At 42.2% G+C, this 13712-nt stretch overlaps 1 protein-coding gene across 1 annotated transcript; it reads left to right on the top strand.

Moving 5' to 3' along the window:
- The first annotated feature begins 292 nt into the window (after positions 1–292).
- LOC148032713 (uncharacterized) lies at positions 293–2315 on the top strand. Its single transcript, XM_087683352.1, has one exon. It carries the CDS (start codon positions 524–526, stop codon positions 1856–1858), a length of 1335 nt encoding a protein of 444 aa, XP_087539478.1. The 5' UTR covers positions 293–523; the 3' UTR covers positions 1859–2315.
- Positions 2316–13712: the final 11397 nt, after the last annotated feature.

The following is a 13712-nucleotide window of genomic DNA, read 5'->3' as shown; positions in this document are numbered from 1 at the left end:
TGCTTCTACCTTACTTGTCTAACATCATTAAGAAGAGGCAAACCACATGCACTAATGAGCAACATGTATGCCATCATGCACTCTTTACTATGTTTGTCTCCTCTCTATCCCTAGTGCTGAAAGGATATACCCTATATGGCTAATGTTTGGAGGGGAGGTTAATACCTATATGAGAGAGAGAGAGAGATCATTTAACTTTTTTTTTTGGTAATCAAGTGGCAACCTTAGTAATAAGTTACTTGCTTCTAGTAACCCATTGACCTGGATTGTGTGGGATGTAGGAGATGGACCTAAGGCCTTATGATCACCACAATGCTCACCATTGCCCTTTGAAATTTGGAAGGAAGCACCCGGGTTGGCAAACGGGAATGGAGGTGAAAGGGCGGGAGGAAACGTTAGGATTCGAGAATCCAGCGACGGTTCGCGGGCAAGACAGGCTCTCTCTCTCTCTCTCTCTCTCTCTCGTTGTTCAAGCCTCCTTCGTGTCTAGTATGTTCCCGCCAAGGCGGAGATCAGGACCAGTATGTTCGCCAGGCATGTCCAGCAGCACAGACACAGAAGAGCCTGTCTTCTCCTGTTCCTCAGGCTCCTGGCGATTCCCTACTTCTCATATTCTTCCTCCTCAGCAGCAGCAAGCAACCTGCCTCTTGCGCCAGAGTACCTGCCGACGACAGAGTTCTGCTCCCAGGGAAGCGTAAGCAAGGCCGCCTGTGCGACCCCACCCACGTACGACAGCATCCAGATCGAGAAGTATCTCGGGGAATGGTACGAGATCGGCAGCACCGCGCGCCTCAAGCTGCAGAGCGAGGCCGGGCTTGTCTGCTGCCGCGCCAACTACAGCCTCGTCGCGCCGCCCGCCCCACCCGGCCAGGGTGCTAAGATCGCCGTCGCCACCGCCGGCCTGCCCCGCCTCGGCATCGTCGCGGCCCTCGGCGTCTCCCGCCTCTCCACCGCCGCCGGCCGCGTCTGCTCTGACGCCAAGGAAGTCTGCTCCCTCCTTGGCCCCCACAGCCCCGTCCGCACCGCCCTCTACGACCTCTCTCGCGTCGTTGTCGAGATCTCGGCCGCCTCCCCTGCAGACGCCTCTGCCCTCAGCCAGGCCATCGTCAACATCTCATCCCACCTGCAGACGATCGAATCCAACCTCGCCAGTATGTCCACCATCGTGACCAGCATCCAATTCTCCAACGGCCGCCTCAGCCAGGCCTCTGGTGACAAGAACAGCAATCTGAAAACCCTAAATAAGTCCATCCGTCTTGCCTTGTCGCAGCAGACAGCCCTCACAGAGCTCGTCACGCACATCGCAGGCGCGCGTGAATCGATCCTCATCGTGGCTCAATCCCTGGCTGTGCAGCCGCAATATACAGAGGCCGCGGTGCGGCTGTTGCAGGCTGCGGGATCAATCGACCGGCAGTCACAGGAGATAATGACCAGGCTGATTGACATGGAGCTGGAGCTGATAGCCATGGGGTCAGCCTCCTCTTCCATATCTGCAGATGAATCCAAGCCTTCGGAAGAATGGGCTACTGTGGCAGGGCAGGCTGTGCAGAATAACACCTCCCCAGGCAAGCTTCTTGTATCCATGCAGGGCTTCTCAGGGCCTTACTGGATCATGGGGCTTGAAGGCAATGCAGAGGATGGGTACAGGGCTGCCCTTGTGTATTCTTGTGTCCAAGATAAGAAGGATGGGGAGCTCCATGAGGCCTTGTTTATACTGTCAAGGGCTCAGGAGCTTGCCCAGGAGAGCATAGACAGGTTCTTGAGCTCTGCCAAACTCTATGGAATCTCCACTGATTGCCAGAATCCTTTTCTCCTGACCACCCAAGATTGCATCTCGCCTCCTGCTCAAGTTCTATAGAATACCATATGAGCTCTTGGTTACGGCTTAAGAAGAGGAGGCACTTGGGATGATGATAAAGAAAGAACAAGCGGTTTGAAGTTGGACCTCTTCCTTCTGGTTTCAACCTTAATCTGTTCACATGGCTTGAAACCTTTGCCCAACCGACCTTAATCGGTTCACAGGGCTTCGCAACCAGCTCTCCCGGAAGACTAACCATTGGAGTAAAGGACAGTGTTGTGAGAAGTGGTTATAGATTAGAACTCTAAAGCATTGGTTGCCATTTCTAAGCACAAGGAAATATCGATTTTATGACCCATCATGTATTGCAATTGGTTAGTCATCCGTCGGATACTAAGCCTAGTTTTACAATCCCACCTTGGGTTTAAGCATTAATGTATTTCAAAAGTGAGAAACCATAGAGCTAAGTCTGATATAATCGACAAGTTAAACATGTTCACTTTCATTTTCCATTCAAATCAAGAGTTTCCAAGTAAGACAATACTTATCATACACACTTTCACTATAAAAATTGAACTAAGTAAATAAGTTGAGAGAGAGAGAGAGAGAGAGAGATTTGTGAATGATTTACGAAAAAAAAAAGAGATTTGTGAATGAAAGTCGTGTCTCTAGCACAAGTGCCTTAGTTTCATCTTAAGAAAACAACATTTGCTTTTAATTAAGAAATTCTCACACCTTAAGCTTCTAAAGGACTCCAACAAATATTTGAGATATGAAGATGTTCAAGTTGCACCTTGTGTGCTAGTTTTGAGAAATTAAACAATCAACCACCCAAAACATTTTAGGGAGAATAGATGATAAACAAGAGAGAAAGAGGCATCATTCAATCCACTATCCATTTGTATGTTGCAAGGAGTGACGCATTGTGGCACTTTAATTCTCTACACCTTTATGGGAGGTATTGATTGGATAGACAAAAGCTAGAAGAGTAAGATGCATGCACTCATGTTTGACTTCATGTAAGGTTGTTTATATTATTTCACTCCTAATACAATTTGCGTCACCAAAAAAGCTAGAAGAATAGGATGACCAAGAGTCTAATTTCTAATAAAGCTTGAGCAAAAATTTGGATAATCAAATACCCATTATGTATACAAAAAGTGGATGACAAAGTTAATAACCAAGGAATAAAATGAATCATTCAAATCCATTTACTCATTTATTAGTTGCCTTGGTAGGCTTACTAACCACGCTTCACATGGTTGGCGTCATTGTGAAGCTTGCAAGACTATGCATCGGTCACTTCACATTTTAGTGAAAAAATGGAAGCAACCACACTATTGTGTGGTTGCTTCCCTTTGTACACCAAAAATCAATGATGTGTTGCATATGCAACAAACAATTCGATTAGTTGGCTTGGTAGGCTCCCTAACCACTCTTCATGTGGTTCACGCCATTGCAAAGCTCGTGAGACTATGCCTTGCTTACTTCATATTTTAGTGGGCAAAGGAAAACAATCTCACTATTGTGTGGTTGCCTTCCTTTGCTCACCAAAGATCAATAAAATAATGTGTTGTGTGTGCAACAAACAATTGGCTTAATGTGCAATGATGCCTAGACATGTGAATTATAAACATAATATACAAATGAAGCCACACCCTCTCACTATTCAAGATACGTAAATTTGGGAGTTTGCATGTTGTATATGCTTGCACATGCACACAAATACATGCACACATAGAGAGGGAGGGAGGGAGAGACATCTGTAGAAATATATAAATACTGTATATAATTATGATTATGAATATTCACACTCAATAGGGATGCTTGCAATTTGCAAAATCTATACTATATTATAATTGGTGAATCTACGATGCCTAACACCAAACCTACATGGCAACCATACAGTGATTCTAGACCTCCAAAATTTTCAAATCAAACCTATAAAATGATAAATAAAACACAAAATGTTGGCACATCTCTCTCTTTTTCCAAATTTGGACAAGTAAATGCACCATTTGAGTCTCTCTATAGTTACAAAAATTAAAGAAACTCTTTCTATATTGAGCTTGTAGCACCACACACACACACACACACACACACACACACACACACACACACACACACACACACACACACACACACACACACACACACACACACACACACACACACACACACACACACACACACACACACACACACACACACACACACACACACACACACACACACACACACACACACACACACACACACACACACACACACACACACACACACACACACACACACACACACACACACACACACACACACACACACACACACACACACACACACACACACACACACACACACACACACACACACACACACACACACACACACACACACACACACACACACACACACACACACACACACACACACACACACACACACACACACACACACACACACACACACACACACACACACACACACACACACACACACACACACACACACACACACACACACACACACACACACACACACACACACACACACACACACACACACACACACACACACACACACACACACACACACACACACACACACACACACACACACACACACACACACACACACACACACATGCATAAAGGCATCTTGGGATCATTCCTACCATGTAAAAGTTGTTCTCTTTATTCTCTCTCTCTCCCTCTCTCTCTCTACAATAATCTCATGATATAATGGTAGCGATTCATTAGAGTGGCTTGATAGCCTTGATATCATAGAAGAAGAAACTATTGTGGGAGCTATTTGGTTGATCCTGTGCCTAGAAAATGTAAAGTACATATATAGGAGATTGGACAACCCCAAAACCCCCCTTGTTGTCTACAATCAAGAATTACTTGTTTTACTTGTATAGGCTCCCTTGGTGATCCAACCATATCCAACCATAAGGCATGGGCCAGGTAGTTTGGCACTTAGTACGTTCCATTCTTTATCCTACTATCAGGACCACACTAATGAAGAGGCATCACTAGGTTGCAAGCCACAAGCAAGTTTTTCTATGCTAAGGCCAACTTAGAGGGGGACTCTGAACCTGCCTTGGGGAGGAAGCAATATGCTTTTGTGATAATCTTATTCAACTTGAAAATGTAGTAGTAGAAGATGAGAGTGCAAGTGTTGCAAATCATCAATTGATCAATGAGGAGGAAGAGTCATGGAACATCACATGGCAACCCATACTCCAAAATGGCAAGAGGATGAGGTGGAAAGAGGACGTCTACGAGGAGGCAGAGGCAAGGGAAGATGCGATGGTTTTGAATTACGTTTTAAAGGAAGGCCCTTTTGAAGCAGGCTCTGTGGCTTGAAGTTTGACCCAAGCTTCTTATCATTGAGTATTTGAGAGAGAGTGTGTGTGTGAGTGAGAGATGTGTATTTGCTTGTTAGTGTGAGTGAGAGATGCGTGATTACTTACTCCAACTTTTAGAGGCAACAGAGACTTGAGTGCTAGTAGTTTCTTGTACAAGCGATGCATGATATGCTACTCTCTCTTATCTTCCTTCATTAAGGTTCTCACGATCTTCCTCTTACATGTCATATTGATGCTAGATCTCTTTTTGATTGTTGGCAAGATGTAACACATGAATAAAAAAAAGTACGTCAATCCACAATGCAAGAGCTTCCATGATTAGGATCATGATCATGTTAATCAGAGCCCTATATATTAGTAGCTTTGGTAGGTATTGTAGTGGCCAAATGAACCTCGAGAGCCTCTCTGGTGGTATGGGAGCTATGGTTGTCACGTTCAAATAGCATATTGGTGGGACTTGGGCATGATTATAGCTAGCTCTGAGAGAGAGAGAGAGAGAGAGAGAGAGAGAGAGAGAGAGAGAGAGAGAGAGAGAGAGAGAGAGAGAGAGAGAGAGAGAGAGAGATTTCTTCAATTGTAGAGGTCCAAGATTACTTATTAGGGAAAAGTTTTTGTGTGGAGACTAATTATCAGTGGTCTTCCTACTAGGAATGTCCTACGTGCCCACAAGATCTTGTGGGGCCATTGTATCTTTTGTACTACTTGTGATGAGACACTAATTTACTTCTTCATCTCTTGCCCTCTCGCGAGATACATTTGGAGCTTTGTGTGCATGGACCTCAGTGACTTGTTAGCAATGGATTCCCATTTGTTCTTGGGTCTTGGGCAAGGTGCCTTCATTGTCTTCTTTGCACTCAGATTATCCCTGCCTTTTCCAATTTCTCAGATGGACAACTCTCTCATACATTTGGCATACTTATAATGCCTTTCTTTTCAATTCGGACTTAGTTATTCACGGTCATGTGGCCCATGTTTGAGGATTACTATTATGGCACATTTCTTCCATGGTCCTCCTTGATGTGGCTACTCCTTGGCTGTATATTGTTTGTTCCACTCCAAATCTATAGCCAACATGATATTTGTATATCATTTTATAGTAGCCTTTTTGCCTTGATAGGATTTTCATGGTTGGCCAGAAGGGCTAATGTGAGACTTATATTCTTTATGTTTGGACGGCCTAAACGCATGATGTAAATATTCCATACGATAATATACACTTATTCATGGAAAAAAGAGAGAAAAAGAGTGATTAGCCTAACATGCACATTAATTTATGGCATCTTAATATTGATAAGAGAAAGCCTTGTAACACGTGTATATTAATATATGGAATCTTAGTAGTTGATAAGAGAGAGCCTCATCTATTATAGTTGAGAGAGAGAGAGAGAGAGAGAGAGAGAGAGAGAGAGAGAGAGAGAGAGAGAGAGAGAGAGAGAGAGAGAGAGAGAGAGAGAGAGAGAGAGAGAGAGAGAGAGAGAGAGAGAGAGAGAGAGAGAGAGAGAGAGAGAGAGAGAGAGAGAGAGAGAGAGAGAGAGAGAGAGAGAGAGAGAGATGATGATGATGATGATGATGATGAAAGAAAACCTTAGCCCTAAGCCCACCTAGTAGAGTCATATTATCTCCCTTGGAGAGTACCTCCATCCCCCTTGTTGAACAACATAAACTACTTAACTAAGTGTTGCTCGATGCTTGATAGAGTTATTAAATGTGTAGGTGTTTATTAGTGTTTGCTCAAGCTGGGGTTCATGAAAAGTTATTGGGTCACCACATGGACAAGGGTCAAGGGCATGATCTCTCTTCCTAGCTCCTTGTCTACCTCATGCCATGGATCAAACTAAAAGAATGCAATCAATAAAGAATGACATTACAACCAATCAATCAATCACAAAGAGACCCTAATTGTTGTATGAAATAAATAACAAAGAAATGGAAAATAAAAAGGCACATAACAATTTCCACATTGGGAGGTGTGTCATGGAAAGGAGTATTTAAAACAACCCAAACATGGCAACATGTTGCGAGTAAAAAAATGTCTCAAAATTAAGAACAATGAAAAGAAAACCCTAACATTTTACTTTTGGTTCACTCAAATATGGAATACAAGCAAAGGCAGAGAAGAAGAGAACGAAGAGCAACAAAGCATCCAAGACACCCTCAACTCATCCAAGTACCCCACAAATCCTATGCTTACTATCTTCTATATTAACTCGAAGGGTAACATAAAGGAAAATAGAGCCTTTATGCCCTCTATGGTGTGGTGTGTAGATAGACATATGAAGGTATTATATGTAGTTTCTTGAAAAAGACAAGGGAGATATTTGTTTCATTTTGACTTTTAGATAAACCTACTTTAGCCAAGGAAGCCAAGAGAGATTTAATGTTAGAGAGGGCAAGGTTTTGGCCTCCTCAACTATTCATACGTGTGGAGATGGAGAAGGGGATCCATGGCCACCAAGGCCCCTCCATAAACATGTCCATTAACATTTGTACCCCATGCCTGAATTATTTTTTAAAAAATTATTTTAATGGGAAGGGGATAGGGAATTCGGTGGGGGAGAAGCATGTAGACATTGTAAGGGTAAGGGTTGTGTAGGTATACCATGAGGTTTGCTACAGATGCACCTACGTAGGGAGTAGTAGTCACTCAAGCTCTGCTTGGGATACACTTCTACATGTGCTTCCCTAGGCTCAATGGTAAATTCTTACATGTGTGGCATCATGAGGGTGTAGTCCTTAGATGTGCATCACTATTGTATCTTTCTATATCATGAATACAAAGGATTTCTTATTGATATATCTTATGTACTTTTCCATTGTGCAAAATCTGTGTCTCATGATAGGTTACCATTGGAAGTCTTGTGAAGGTCCATAACACTTGGTATTAGAGCAACTCTAGCGTAGGGCAAACTATCTTGATAGGGGAGCAAGCTCACGATGTAGAGGAGATCCTAGCACAATGTGATGGGACAACCCACGATGCAACATGACACGTTGTGATGCACCTCATGCTAGATACTCACTAAGAAGTGAAAGTGAATTTGACGTGCCAACAAAGTTGAGAGGGAGCCATGGCATGATAGGAACATGCGGCATATCATTCAAGATGACAACTTGGAGAGAGCTAAGCAATGTGAGGACACTTCATTTGAAGAGGAAGACAAGCTATGTGATTGGCTCAAAGCTAAATACAAGAAGAAGGAGCTGCGACTCAAACAAATCAAGCAAACATGGAAGACAATCAAGGAGTTGGAGAAGAGTCACAAAGGAACCGAAGTGTTTGTGAAATCTCAAAGAGAAGGCTGAAGAGCTAGACAAGGATATGGACGAGGTCAACTATCGATTGATCATGGCGCATGTATGAAGGAGGTCAACTACCAACTAATCATGGCGCATGAGAGAGCCAGGATATGGCAAGTCAAGATGGCCCAAGATCTCAATATGGAGCTATAAGGAGAGATAATACTAAGGTGGGATTCGAAGATTGCCTACGGATTTGAAGAAGCAAAAGATCAGGTTGAACCATACCTAAAGCATATGAGAGCCCAAAGAGTCCTTGAGTTGAAGAGTGGAATGTAGCCAGCTAAAGAAGAGCAAAGAAGCCAAGAGAAACCAAAGGATAGCAAAAAGAAGAAACAAGTGATAGGTAAAGATGAGTTTTAGTCAGATGAGGATGAGAAAGGGGAATATTGGTAGCTAGGAGTTGACTTCAAGTCTGAAATCTACTCCCAGGGAGTAGGAGAGCTAAAAGTAGGCTACCTTGCAAATAAATATCCCATCGACTACTACCTAGAAGGTGGAGAATACTACAATGTTAAAGATTTTCCCATCGACTACCACCTAGAAGAATAATACCTCTATACTTATCACCCCTTTGAAGGAGAGGAATACTACCCTAAAGAATACCCAAAAAAATCCCAATATGTAGAAGAAGCCAAGGAAGTGTAAGAAGAAGAAGAAAATATAAAATACTATATCAAAAAAGAGAAGAATGGAGAATGAATGTGAGTTCAAAGATAGATGAGATTATGAATGAGTTAGGCTATAAGAAAGAAGATGAAGATAGGTGGACATGTGAGAAGGATGAGCCCTTGCACCCATAGGTTAAAGCCCAACTTGAAGAAAAACTAGTGTTGGAAGAGAGAGTTTGAGAAGGAAGAGGAGATGCATGATTGCATAAGTCAAGAAACACCTTTGCCCATTGAGATTGAGGGTGAGACATAGATGCACCCTCCTTCGAGGCATGGGATGCCTTTGATGATGAATATGATGAGGATGTAGATGAGGAGATAGACTTGGAAGATGAAGATGGAAGGGTGAAAGTACCTTAGGCAGGAAATCCTCTACATGGAGCCAACACTTCAACCTTAGATGATGAGATAAGGGAAGAAAAAGAAGAAGAGAAGAGAGAAGAATTAGAAAAATAAGAGTCATGCATAAGGAAGACAAGGGAGAGGATGAGCTTGACCCCAATCTTGGAAAACCTCGTCCCCAACAACACAAAGAGGAAGAGAAGGGAGAGGATGAGCTTAGCCTAGATCTTGGAACACCTTGACCATGACAACCCAAATCTTTGCAAGCAACCAATCCCAACAAGTTCAATGATGATGAGTTAGAAATAGATTCAAGGAGACAATCATGAGAATATGGGAAGAAAGAGTAGAAGATGATAGGAAAGAAGGAAAAAAATACTTGTTAGATATGGAGCCAAAGATAAGATGAGACAAGAAAAGAGAAGAAAAGGAATAGAAGAAAATATAGATTTAACTGGGAAGAAACTCGAAGAGAAAGAAAAGATAGAGCAAGATGAGAAGGAACAACTAGAAGAAAACAATAAGAAGAAAGTTAGAAAGAAGAATGACCAAGTAGAAAGAGATGGAGGAGCCAACCTTGTTGAGAGAGTGTGGAGATCTACAAATCCAAAAGAAGAAGATGAGAAGCAAAAAGAAGTTGAGTTAGAAGCTATGCAAAAGAAGTTAGATCTAGGCTTAGACTTGGACAAGAAGGAGACAGAATAGGAGGAGCAAAAGATAGACCTAAGCAGATGAGGACAAGAATATAGAGGAAAGATTGAGGAAAAGAAGGAAGAGAATGATAATGAGAAGAAGAAGACAGAGGAAAAACCAAACACTAAGAAACAGAGGTAGACTGCCAGAGCCAAGATGAGAGGTGAGAATGAGAATGCCTCTTTGCGGCTAAGGATGAAACAAACTCTACATTCTATCCAAGGCCACACCCCATCCCACCCAAATTAGATCAAGTAGGAACCAAGTGAATTTTGGCAATGGAGTCATAGGCTATGCCTGTGAGCCGGAAGAGCCGAACCCTTATGAACTTGGATAGAATGAGTTAGAGGATGAAGGGTCGAAGGAGGAAAAGAATGAGGGAGTGCTGGCAATATGGTCTGACCAAGATGACCGAGTGCCATGGAAGGGAACCTTGCTAGTTGAGCCTTGGAGAAATCTCCAACTCACTCTTAAGGTGAACATCTTCGGACTATGGAACCCATGGGGACCATACTCAATGCTAATAAAGATTAAGATCTCAACTTTTAGGCTGTAGGCAGTGTGAGACAATGTCATCCTGGTACTAGGGATCCATGACTCACCAAGTACTCCAAACGTGGATATCATTCCAATTCCTTCAATGATATCTCTACTTCCACTACCTCAAATTTGGTGTAAGGGCAAGGACTTAGTCCATACCCCCAAAGAACAACTCCAAATGAAGCTAATAAGAGCCAAAGAGGTGCCATGCACTGAGACTGCATCTTTTGTGTGAAAAGACAAGCGAACCAACCAATTTGTCTAAGTTCAAGGCAAGCAAGAAGGATTCAGTGAAGAGTCCAAGAGAAATAGCCCAAGGAATTGACTTTCCGATGAGGTCAAACCATCTTGGTAAACAAACCAAGAGACCCAAGTCCCCAAGGCTTAAGGAAAAGGCTAGAAGGAAGGGAGAAATTGTGCAAGGCCCAACAAAATGGAATGGCTCCCTTGAGGTGTGGCACAACATGGTGGTAATTGAACCACCATGCCTTGACCCCCATAGTATGATAACTTGGGTTTGGTTACCACAACATGGTTGTAACCAAACCACCATGCCTTGACCCCAATAGTACGATAACTTGGGATTGTACCTACAAAGCTTGGCATGCAAAGCTATAAGAGCCAAGCCAAATAAAGCTAGACTTTGAAACCTCCACTTCTCAAATGTAATTGAGTCGAGGGTAGATTGGAATGGAAAAAAAATAAAATGAAAAGAGTCTAGATGGGCAAACATTGCCTAGCTTGATAGGAAAAGTTATATTAAGAACCCCAAGTCATAGTGTGGAAGATATTGACCAGTTTGATAGAAAAGGCTATGTTAAGACCCTGCGGATGAGTCAAGTCCTCGGTAGGCACTAACCTACTTGATAGAATGAGCTATGTTAAGACCTTGGAATGAGTCAAGACAACCACCTGATTGCCAAGGATAGTTATCCATTGACCAAGGGTGAGTGTAAGGGCAATGTGTTGTAGTTATGCCATGAGGTTACCTATTGATCCACTTATATAAGTAGTAGTAGCCACTCAAGCTTTTGCTTGGGATGTGCTTCCACATGTGATTTCCTAGGCCTAGTGGTGAACCCTCACATGTGCGGGATCACGAGGATGTAGTCCTGAGATATACCTCAATGTTGTATCTTTCTATATCATAAATACTGTTAACCCCATCTACAAAGGTGTAACCAAGGAATGTGTGGAAAAAGGCAAATTTTTTTGGAAAATTATGATGGTGCAAGAAAAGTGGAAAGAAGAGGAATAAAAAACAACTTGTAGTTTTTCAAATTAAAAAAATACTTGGATTTTTTTTTTGTAATGCCATGAAGCTCACTCCCATGTAAATTGTATCAATTATTCTTTGCCAAAATAGTCAGTAAATTGGTAAAAGAATGTAAATGGTATATGCTAGTGAGAGAAGGTTGGTCTAGGGAGGGTGCTCAAAATTTGAGGCCATGTATAAAAACTAGAAAGTGAATGGATAAGCTCATTCTTGTGGTGTGCAAACTTGTGGCCTCTCTTCTTGCTTGAGAGAGAGAGAGAGAGAGAGAGAGAGAGAGAGAGAGAGAGAGAGAGAGAGAGAGAGAGAGAGAGAGAGAGAGAGAGAGAGAGAGAGAGAGAGAGAGAGAGAGAGAGAGAGAGAGAGAGAGAGAGAGGTTGGAGAAGCTCTTGCTTTCTCTTCTTCTTCTTCTTCTTCTTCTTCTTCTCGTTCTTGTTGTTGTTGTTATTATTATTACTATTCTTCTTCTTCCTTGTGGAGCTTGTGCGGTGATCGAGGCAAAGGAGGTGGAGATTTCTTGCAGTGTATTGCAAGGATCGTGGAGCCATTGACAAGCCTTCCATGGATAGACTAAAAAAAGAAGGTAAATTAGTGAGTTCACTGCACTCATTTGGAGAGTTGGAATGGCTAAGTGAGAGATAGCCATAGCCAAATTGCTCGAAATGCTTGAAACAATAAGCATTTTGCAAGTTCAATGGTCGAGAGGTAGTTGATTTGTATGTGTGTTGGATTTTGGATCACTGTTGCATATTTGATTTGTGGTAGATTGTAGGTAGCTTAAAATTGTGATTACGGTAGAAGCATTAGTTCTAAGGTCTAAGAGAAAAAGCTAAAAATAAAACAAAAAACTCAAGTCTCTATATACTCCACATAGAATCGCAAGCTATGGTTTGAGAGAAATTGATGAAGAGCTTTCCCTTTTGGCTTTTTGAGATTGGATTTATAATCGATGCTTTTTCATTTGCATTCAATTTTGTTTTTGGTTTACATGGAATTGAAAGAGACAAGAAAGAATAGACCAAGTTTAGGAGCACATGGAATGAGCGGAGGAGAAGGATGAGATTGGGATTTTTTATCAGATCAATCAATTAGGTTTTGGATGCAATGATTTTTTTTGTTGTATTCTCTCTTTCACAAGTGATTGATCCCAAGGAAAGCCCATGAGCCCATGAGTCCATGACCAAGGAAGAAAAGAAGACGGAGAGGCTGTGATCTTCGATGAGAGAGAGTGAATCTCTAAATTAAACCCTTATTGTGAAATTAGACGATCCTTTGTATTGATCAGACGAGCTCGCTAATTGAGTGGAGGCCCATGAGGGCATAAGCAAATTAGACACGAGTTCATAAAATCAAATGAGAGTCCAAGCATACCACAATCGGATGATTCTAGGCATGAAGTCGTAGCCCTAGTGGCACACAATCAGATGTCAACCAACATGCCATTAAGGCTCCTAATTGCAATCTTGGCAATTAGGCCTAATAAGTTTTCGGGCTGCTACAAAAAAGTGATAGGTAGATTGAATTCGTGAAGGCTAAATCGGTGAAGGTCAAATTGATGCTGGCTGAATTGGGTTTAGATCAAATTGGCAAGTGATATTGAGTTGTTGAAGGCCAATAAGTAGGTTGATAGGCATTTAGATAATGACATTATAGGCACTCGATGGCCAAATAGGCATTAGGGATTGAGTTGAAAACTTACAATAATTAGATAGTTGATAACTTTATTGC

Source organism: Lygodium microphyllum, chromosome 8, assembly GCF_053477565.2.
Source record: "Lygodium microphyllum isolate KBCC chromosome 8, Lygodium_microphyllum_v1.1.10, whole genome shotgun sequence".
Lineage (NCBI taxonomy): Eukaryota > Viridiplantae > Streptophyta > Polypodiopsida > Schizaeales > Lygodiaceae > Lygodium > Lygodium microphyllum.
This window is presented reverse-complemented; position numbering and strand designations above follow the sequence as displayed.

Excerpts from the sequence above, each read along its gene's own strand:
- LOC148032713 (XM_087683352.1), top strand. The coding sequence starts at position 524 with ATGTTCGCCAGGCATGTCCAGCAGCACAGACACAGAAGAGCCTGTCTT.